Here is a 10,145-nt window from a genome sequence, read left to right on the forward strand (position 1 = left end):
GTTTTGTCTGATTATTGAAATGTTAGCAAATGCAATAAGGAATGATGATTGAATTGATGGTATGGGTGAGAATAATAAAACAAAGATTAACTTATTTGCTGATGATTCCCTTTTGACAGTGAAAAATCCATTAGAAAGTATGGATAGAATTAAAAATCATTTAGAAAAATTTGTTTAATAAGAATAAGTTAGAACAAGAAAATAGTTGTTGTGGGTTTTCTGGGCTGTTTGGCTGTGTTCTTAAGGTTTTTTCTTCCTAACGTTTCACCAGTGTCTGTGGCTGGCATCCTCAGAGGACAGGAGTCAGAACTCTGTCTGTGCTCTGTTGCAGCCTGGCTCCCAGCACTGAAAAATACAGCCTGCAAAAGGCCAACAAACTCTACCCAGCCACAAGGATCGGTGATCACTGCACACAAAAGACCAGCTAACGACACCCATCAATCACAGTGAGAGATCATATCTCCCCCTTATCACAACAATACATCCACAACAAAATCACCCAATCTCTTGAAAAGGACAAAAGCTGATCCCACAGCCATAAATACTCAATTATCCAACAAACTGCAACAGAGCACAGACAGCGTTCTGACTCGTGTCCTCTGAAGATGCCCGTCTCCATGCCATGATGCGACCTGAACCTGGACTGGACTGGATCAAGGGCATTGGTCTCCTCCAGGAGGGCCTGAAGCTGGTCGGCCACCACTCTCTCCACCGGAGTGCCAATGAAGGGGATATTGGCGACTGGACAATGGTTGTTAATATCATCAGCCGCCAGACTGGGTTTTTTCCAGATAGGCCTAAGGAGTGTCTCCTTGAAGGCAAGGGGGACCCTGCCCTCGAGGGGAGAACCATTCTTAATAGCCTCTTCCTGCTTCCAGGCTGGGCCAGGATCGAGTGGCCGGTCTGCAGCGATCAAGGGCCCCGTCAACCTCAACTGGCATCACGGGCTGAAACTGTGTTAAAATGCCCAGGCAAAGCAATGCGCTGGATGTCTCGGCTCAATCCACTGATAAAGAGGAGATATCGAGGTCCCAGCTGATGGCCTCCACATTTTGTTTAAAGAAGGCCACAAATGGGTTGCAGGAGATGGTCCCGGGAGGCCTGTCACTGTGACCAGTTCCGGCTAAGTCGCGTACAATACAGAACAGTTCCACTCAGTGGTCCTGAGCTTTGCTTATCCAGCGAGCGAAGTAGGATTTTCTTATAGGCTTCACTTTGGCTAAATAAATAATTTGACACCATTGTAGCAGGATGTATTAACCGTCGGGGCTCGTCTCCAAATGCCCTTCTAGCCTCCCCCTATGATGCTTGAACCTCCACAGCTGTTGGTTATACCAGGGGGAGCGGAGAGGACATTTAGGCGCGATGCTCTCAGCCGCCCTGGTGGCAGCCGCATCCCATTCACCCACCAGAGCTTCGACAGGAGCACCTGCTGGATCAGCTGGTAATCAGGCATTGCATCTTGGAAACCCACAGGATCCAATGGGCGGATCCTCTTCACGGGTCCCTGCTCCTCGCAGGGGGGGAGGAGTGCCCCGGTGAGTTTACATTTTATTAGGTGGGGGTCCGACCAAGACAAGGGGACTGATCGCATGTCAGTCACCCCTGGGTCCACTCTCTCCGTGACTGGTTGGAAATACCAGTCTAAAGGGTGACCCGCCCCGTGGCTGGGACCGTGGACCAACTGCGACATGTCCACGGGAGCCCTGGTTTCCAAGAACTCAAGAGCTGGGCCTGTGGCCCCCACCTCGGCGTGGACGTGGAAGTCACCCAGGGACAAGGTGTCTGGGGGACCTCCGTGCCGCCGCTGAGATGAAGTCCGGAAAGGAGAGCGCTGGGTCATGTGTCATGAGAACAGAACTCCCAGCCTTCCGTGCTCATAGAACATTTCTTCCGTCCGTATCCTCAGGCAGGATCTGCAACTTCTTGTTGCTTCCCGTACACCTCGCCACGGGGGGGGGGGGGGGGACAGATCGTGGCCTGAGCCAGGCCTCTCTGGACCCACCAGTCCCCAGTGACATCTCTGCCCCCTCCCCCACAATGCCTACTGGGTCATGGGATGAGGGGCTGCCCACACCGCATTTTTCACTTTTTCTGGTCCTGGAGCTCGAAGGTCCCTCCCCCCACAGGCCTCTACACAAAGGTGGTGAATCTTTGGGGTGGGGGAAAGCATTGCCTTTACTCCCGAAAGCTGAGAGGCCAAGAACAAGGACCACAGAGCCCGTAAGAGCCAGACTTTTTTAATTCCTTCGTCCCATATGTGATACATCTCTGTTACAGGAGGTTCAACCCCTCCCTCTCAGAGGGGGACCAGGGAAAGGAGGTTCCACTGAGGAAAAGCACAGGCAGCCACGGAAACTACCCAGAGAGAGTGAGTTCTGGGGGAGGACCCCCTCACAAGCCGATGCAGGAGTTCTGATTTTCTGACCCGCTTGAGCGGGGGGCATCCCTCACCGTCCTGTTTTACCGGCCAAAAGCCCAGGGAGTAGAAATCCCACGCCGAGGTCACTGCAGGGTCAGGAGCGCCGGCCAGAGCAACGCGGGAGCCACCCAAGGCAGGCGAGCCGCAGGGAGCTCCCCTCCGCTGGCGTAATACCTGGCCACGGCCGCGTTGGGGTTGCCTTCCGTGGCATTAAACCACATCTGGATGCAACGCCCACTGCCTCTGAGCCAGGTGGTATATTTGTAGGAGTTGCTCCAGATCTTCTCACACATGTCTTTGGGGCGAGGGAAAACCCTCGTCCACCGCTGGCACATGGATCCCTCGGGGCACTGATTCACCCCTGGCACGAAATGGAAAGAAAGAAAGAAAGACGGAGTTGTAGTGAGGGGGCTGCAAGTGGTTCCCTTCCAGGAGGCTAGGATGGGGAACCACTGCCTGCAGGGGGGGACAAGAGGGGGCCAGGCACCCCTCCAGTTTGCAGCTGGTGAACAGATGGCAGGCTGTGCCTCCGAGAGGCCGTTCTGGTGTGGGGGGAGTCATGGTCCCCCAGGAGCCGACTCGGCTAAACTGTGCTGGGCCACCAAGTCCAGAAGGCGCCAGCTGCCAAGGAGGACCCTCTGCCTGGATTGGCACAGGAGGAGTGGGGTGGCTTTCGCGGATCCCTCCCCACCCCACTGCAGGGACACCCGGTGTGTGTCCCCCCCCCCACACACTCCCCCGACTCTTTCTGGATCCACAGCGTTCCCTTTGAGCCTTCAGGGTCCGTTTCAAGCCTGTCTCTCTGGCCTTCTGTCCTCTCTCCAGAAAAAGAGGAAAGGGGGAGAAAAGCAGCCGCAGGAACAGGACAGCCTGGGTTCCTAACTGGTGGCGTGTCAGGGTGAAGGTGGCTACTCTTTTCTTCATTGAATAATTCAGGCGCCCCAAGAGAGAAGGTGTTTCTGGTTATTATTACACCGGCCTTTTGCCCCACCATCCGAGCAGCCCTTTTCTTTTTTAATCTGGACCTGGAAAAAGATCTCTTGAACCTCCTTGCTTTAGGAAAACTGCACGCTCCTACGGGAGCTCAATTGCGCTCGTCTGCGCCTGCGTCTCTGGGGCATCCTCGAGGATGCCTGCTTCGCTCCCACGCCTGTGGTTCAACCCCCCCCCCCCCCAGAGGACAAGGCCAGGCCACGCATCCCTGGGCCAATAGGGAGGTGGCCTTGTTGCATGCAAAGCACAGAGCTTGGGGAAATTATGGGATGTCTGGGAGGCAGCTTCCCAGATCCTTCAGCCTATAAGGCTTGTGACTGTGCTGGCTGGCTGGCTGGGTGGGTGTGTGTGTGTTCCAGAACCTGTCGTCCACCCCGCACCCAAAAAAAGGAATTTTACCTAGGTGGGGCAAAACGCGGGCTGTCCCACCAAGCTTCAAGGGGGCTGGATCAGGTTCCCCCTTGGCCAGCAGCCCCCTCCCCAGGGTCACCCTTTCCCCCCAGGAGTGCTGCCCGCACACCTCCCTCATACTTCCCCCAAATGTGCCATGGGGGCTAGGATGGGAGAGGGAGAGAAAAGCAGTGGCAGCAGCATCAGCCGCTCTCTGGGTCCTCACTGACCTGAGGACCAGTCCCATCCTACATGCCAGTTCTCCTTGCAAGTAAAGTCGTACTGACAGTCTTCCCACCACTGCTCACAATCCTCCTTGCACAGCGGCACGTCCACGATCCGCTCTTTGCGCCAGCTCTGGTCCACCTGTCGGGAGGGGGGGGCAAGCAGACAAGCCGAAGAGTTTTAGTGGCAGGGCTAGGATATGGCAAGGGGAGCCTGGGACCAAGCCGAGGGCCTGGGAGTGGATCAGCCTCCGTCCCACCCACAGCACTGAAGGAACAAGGTATGAAACACTAGTTAGTAGGCACTTGCTACAAGTTGCAAGGATTTGTCAATAATTCTTGGAAAAATATATCTATAACAACAACAAAAAAAGATATGACTATCTTATGTGTATCTTATCAATGTGTAGCCTGTATAATTAAATTGTAAACCACCCAGAGAGTGCTTGAAGCGCTATGGGGCGGTACATGAGCAGCACACTTTGCTTTGCTTACGCTGGAGGCCTCATGGTGCAGCAGTTCAACTGCAGTGCTGCAGCCAAAACTCTGATGAATCATCCTCCTGCCTGGAATGGAGGAGAAAGAAGAGGAGGAGGAGGAATGTCAAGGGGTGTCTTGCCCTCTGCTGGGGTTCTGCACAGGACTGGAAATCTGTTTAGCAAAACCCACACAGATTGGGGAGAACCACTGGTGCCGCATCCTGAGCTTACAGGCTGGTTATTCTAGGAGTGGGCTTGTGTCACCCAGATATTAACAGGCTGATCTGGTCAGAGAACGGGGTTTGTTCCACTCGGCATGTAAATCACATCACATCACATAGGCATCCTTCAGTCTCAAGAGACTATGGTAACATGCTCTGAATCGAGGAGTGTCCTCTCCAGAGCATGAAGCCCGGGTAAGGTAATATGGAGGATAGGCTGTTACCCAAGCAGCAGATCCCCCCTCTCCACATTGCTGAAATGGTCCAATGGAAAGGCAAGAGCCAATACAACTGGTTCCAGCGACGTCGCAGGAGTTGGCAGAACGACACGAGCTGCCTTCGGGACTCCGGTTCCGGATTTTGCCTCGAGGTTAACTCCTGAAGCCTTTTCCATGAGTGGATATAGCCACAAGGCAGTGGAGGTTTGAAATCGGAGTTTTCCTTCTCCTCAGGAAGTCCCACCCTAGGCCCCACCCCCAGGCCATGTGCTCAGGAGACAAAAAGAAAGAAAGCCCAGGAAAAAAGAACTCAGCAAGGCATCCATGCAAACAGACCTGGCCTTCGCCCTCAGCCCAGCTTCCTAGGGAAAAGGGTCCAGGGTCCTGGGACACGCTCTTTTTAATCAGGAAGTCCCACCTGAGCGTGTAAAGTGCGCTGCTTAAATATATATAGCGTCCCATTGCGTTTAAAGCACTCTGTGTGCAGTTTTCAATTCAATTTTGCAGGCTACACATTGCACATGTAAAACGGTGTGTTTCCCCCTCTCCTCCCCCCTCTCCCCCAGGAAGAGGGCTAGTCTATAAAATCCATTTGTTTCCCCCTCTGCCACAGAGGGGGCGAGTGCCAGCCATCTCCCCTGCACCCTCTCTGGGCAAGGCTCATACCCCTCTGGACTGGGGGGGGGGAGGGAAGGCAGCCTGCAAGGTGTGTTGTCTTCCTGTGCGTTTGATCTCCTGCTGCATCGATGCTGAGGCGCCCCTCGAAGGAGGGGTTCGCGAGCCCCACAAGGGCTTGGCCAGAGCAGGGTCAGCCAGCAGGGTTGCCAAACCCTGCCCCATACACAAAACGTGGTCTTCCCTGAAGAGACAGGCAGCTCGCAATCTGAGCAGCTCCCCTGAAAAGTTTGAGGTTGAAGTGCCCCCGTGAGAAACCCCCGCAGGAAGATCTCACCGCACTTCCCCCCCACCCCCCCGCAATGACTTCTAGCTGGGCTGAAGCAGAAGACGGGGAGCACACAAGGAATGGTGTAGAGAGATTTGCAGGGAGCGGCTGGGGTGCATGGCGGGGGGAGGAGGGAGAGAAACATTGCATTCATACTCGCACAGAGGATGCAGTGTAGGGTGAAAGGTGCATTTCCAGGAAAAGCCGGGAGGAGGCGCTGCCCTCCAGGGCTCCTTACCCCCCTCCCCCAAACTCAGCCTCCCTTCTTTTCTGGGGGGAGCCCCCAGGGGCTACACAGGTGAGCTGAGGATCCACCGGATTCCCTGGGTGGGGGAAAGGGAGCGGAGAACGAGGGGCAGGGCAGGGAGGTTCAGCCCCAGCAGATCTTCTCTCCCCCTCCCCATCACAGTCTACCTGGTTAATCCACGGCCCCAGGTTGGGCGAGCACTCATAGAGGCAGGTGTCCTGGATGAAGTGCTTCTTGCACCTGTCGGACATGATCCCGCAGTGGAACCAGTTGAAGTTGTACAGGTACGAGGTGTCCTCGTGGGCCGCCTGGCTGGTGTTGACGGTGCAGCAGGCGCTCTCCTTCCAGGGGGAACACTGGCAAAGGAGAGGAGGCGCAGCGAGGTGGGGGCCGGGGCCAAGCGAGGGTGCGTGGCCCAAAGCAGCCCCGTGGGTTCTGCGGCCAAGGGGGAATTTGAACCCAACACTCTGATGAGTCTCTCTCTCTCTCTTCCCCCCCCCATTAACCCACCTTGCCTCTCAGGACCAGCCCCCCAAGAGAGATGCTGCCTGAGGAAGGGTTGCAAACCGGGCCTCTTCCAGAACTTAGGGGGTGCAGCAGGAGCCCAAGCCGGCCGCCTTATTAGGGCCGAGGTTTAGGGTAGGGTGTTTGCTCTGATGGGTTTCTCGTCCTGCGTGCTGGGTGGAAGGAATCTGGAAGCTGCAGTCCCCAAAATCATTTCCCCCCCCCCAAAAAAAGGCCTGCTAGGCATGGAGATGGAAGAGGCAGGAGAAAGACCTCATGTGTGGTTCTTTCTTCCCTTCTCACTCCCGCACACCATGAGTCTCCGTTACCAGCCCGTGGGGCCGTTGGTGTTTCTCCTCCACCACCACCGCTCCTGGCGGGGCCCACGAAGGCCTCGGCTCCCTCCTGCCCGAGGCTTGCTTTTCATTGAAAACTGGTGAAGACGAAAGCCCCTCCCTCCCTCCCAGAGTTGGGGATCCCAGGCCGTTCGGGGCTCCTTGGCTCCATTCGGGACACCTCCCGCCCTACCTGTTCGTGCAGCTTATCCTCGGGGCCAGGAGATGCCTTGTGGTGCTTGGCATCCATGCAGGTGTTCAGGACAGATTCCCGTGCGGCCACAGCCACCAAGATGGGGAGGAGGACCCAGAGTGGTCGCTGGGGTGCCACCATCATCTGCCTGTGGGCAAAGGAGGGTGCAACGGACTGAACATGGACAGCTGAGGGGGAAGGGCCGCAAGGCTCACCCTCAATCCTCTGGACAAAATGACTACAGCCCAGGGTGGACCTGGCCTGAAGCACAGAGCATGCTAGAGCCTCACTCTGGCCACTGGCCACTGACGCAGAGTTTGCATCAGCCCTCCCAAGCCAGACCTCCTCCGATTTCCCAGCCAGCTCAGCAGGGAGGGAGTAGCAGGGAGACCAGAACTGTTTCCCCCCCTAAAAAAAAGCGGATGGGGGCCTCTGGTCTCCCCGAGGGGCTTACAAGTTTTATGACACAGGTAGCAGGCTGGAGTTCAGCTTCCCTTGGAAGCACACAACGGACAAAGTCCACCCCCCCCATGCAGTGTCCCAGACATATCATTCTAATCTTGACGTAGCTGTCAAGCAGATGATGGCACCCCAGATAAAGCCATGGGAGTGAGCTGTTTTCAAAGGCAGGGAATGAAGAAAAGGTAGCCAGGATGTCCAGAGAGAGAGAGAGAGAGAGAGAGAGAGAGAGGGTGGGGGGCCTCCCCAGGCGGCGGTGCAAGGAACAGCTTTTCTAGAAAGACGCCGCGATGATGGCTGAGGGTACTGAGTTGAGCTTGATGGCAACACTAGGCGCATGGACAAGACCTCCCCAACCGGGCTCCCAACAGCTGAGTAATCTGATGACGACTTCAGAGAAGTCACGAAAGTTCTCTCCCGGCCAGAATGCCAAGCCAAGGGAGCTGACCCGGAGACCGAGGGTGACATGGGGAGGCCAGAGAGGCCTGGGTCACTCCCAACAGGGAGGCCATTCACAGCCTTTGGAAGCCCCTCTTCCTCAGACGTTTGGGGAGGGCCTTCCAGCTGACCTACCAGCTGGCTCAGGAAGGGTTGGGGGGAGGCTGCTGGTTCCAACAAGGGAACGAAGGCAGGCCCGCCCGCCCGCTTTGCCCTGCAGCCCCTCCGGCCGTCTGTCCATCGCCGGCTGCAAAGGGGAAGAAACAAAGCAGGCAAAGCCGAGGACAGACACCTTGCCCGCTGCGTCTCCTCCAACCGCTTTTCTGAGCTGCAAACGACAACGATGTTGGCTCTACTCAGCCAGCAACACAGCCGTCACACCCTCCCTGTGGGTGTTCAGAGGCTCCGCAACAGGACATGGCTTCGGGATAATCCACACCCTATTGTGGTCCTCACCCCCTACAACTGCCTCTTCGCCCCACACCTGCCCCATCATGGTCTCCTGCCCCTTCCTTCCTGGCATTTAAATCCCCCCCCCATTCAAGGACCTCAAGCAGGTTCCAAAATGGTTTTTAAAAACATTAGAATGGGGGCAGAGCACATACGGCAAGAGGTCAAGTAAATCTAAAGCACAGAATTGTATGTTTGGGATAAAATGATTAGGGTAAGTTGTGGATACAAATGTCAGGAGCTCTTGATAGGCAAGAATTGTACGTACATTAACTCATTATTTTTCTTTTTGTTCCTTATTCATAGAATTTTTTTAATGTTGAAAAAAGAAATGGTTTCAAAAACCAAACATAGATGGCCCCAAATACAGCAAGTTACAATGTTGAAATCCAGTTAAACTCATAAACACATTAAACCGATATAAACACAGAGGTCTAGCAGCTTTGGGTCATCTCAGGTGTGGCCTAAAAGGAGGGAAATCATTAGGAAGCGTTTCTGCCAACTGAGTGTGTGCCAAGAGAGGAAAGAAACTGCTCAAAACTGTTCAAGACTCTTCACTTTTCTGAGCAATTTGCCTCTTTTTGAACTTGGGAGGGGGGGGACACCGAAGCAACGGCAGCAGCACACCCCGAGACAGAGAGACAGACAAACACACACACACTTTCTCTCTCTCTCTCTGAGCAGGCGATCCTTCCCGAGCACCCTCTGACCGCCCACAAGGCCACCGGTTCGGTCACCCACGAGGGAGGGACGGTAGCAAAGCCAGCTTGTCGCCTGCCACCGACATACCTGTGCATGAAACCCACCGAGCGGATCACGGCAAGAGCAGCCTCGGAGAGCCCCTCAGCTGGCCGCGGGGCACCTTTAACACCTGCCGGTGCTTCCAGTGGAGGTAACAAGAACCAGGTGTGGTCAGAGATCATCTGCTGGGGAACAAGGTTGCTGGAGTTTTCTCCCTCCCTCGGCCAAGGAGCCAGTTCCAAAGATCAGCGGGGGGAAAAACTTTGCTCGGTCATTGTATAACGAGCCTGTTCCGGTGGCAAAGGGCCTTTTCGTTTGTCCTGCCGACTGTGGGCTAGGAAGCGGGACAGAGAAGGCCATCCCCCCACCCCAAAAAGACAACAGCACACCTGCCTGTTTACTGTTGGTTGGGTATTGGGGGAGAGAAACAAGCAGAACATGGAAGCCCCCATGTTATGTATGTCTGATGGGTGGCATCTGCATAAATAAATCTGGAACAATTGCAACTGATGCCAAAAATAATATAGCATGGACCTGTTTGCATCCAGTTGCAATGATTTTTGGATATGGATATCAAATGGGAATGGGCCGTCGGGAAAAACTCTTAACTTTTATTTATTTAAAATATGTTTTATCCAGGCCTTTCTCCTTAAAAGGACCCAAGGAAGATAGAAATTTCTTTTTGGGTGAGTTATAGACTATAGAGTGGTTGACCAGACCAGATGGGTGGGATATAAATCAAATAAACAAACAAACAAACAAACAAACAAACAAACAAATGTGGTTGTTGTGGGTTTTTTGGGCTTCTTGGCTGTATTCTGAAGGTGGTTTTTCCTAACGTTTCACCAGTCTCTGTGGCCATGGCCATCTTCAGAGATGCTGGTCCCA

The 10,145-nt window shown here is 54.6% G+C and overlaps 1 protein-coding gene across 1 annotated transcript; it reads right to left on the reverse strand.

The window, feature by feature from the left end:
• Positions 1-2,224: 2,224 nt before the first annotated feature.
• LOC110078082 (folate receptor gamma) lies at positions 2,225-9,644 on the reverse strand. The gene is made up of 5 exons (XM_020791844.3): positions 9,306-9,644; positions 7,170-7,317; positions 6,305-6,493; positions 4,036-4,171; positions 2,225-2,783 (listed from the first exon to the last, which is right to left on the reverse strand). Exons 1-5 carry the CDS (start codon positions 9,437-9,439, stop codon positions 2,506-2,508), a joined length of 885 nt encoding a protein of 294 aa, XP_020647503.3. The 5' UTR covers positions 9,440-9,644; the 3' UTR covers positions 2,225-2,505.
• Positions 9,645-10,145: the final 501 nt, after the last annotated feature.

Source organism: Pogona vitticeps, chromosome 3 (genome assembly GCF_051106095.1).
Source record: "Pogona vitticeps strain Pit_001003342236 chromosome 3, PviZW2.1, whole genome shotgun sequence".
Lineage (NCBI taxonomy): Eukaryota > Metazoa > Chordata > Lepidosauria > Squamata > Agamidae > Pogona > Pogona vitticeps.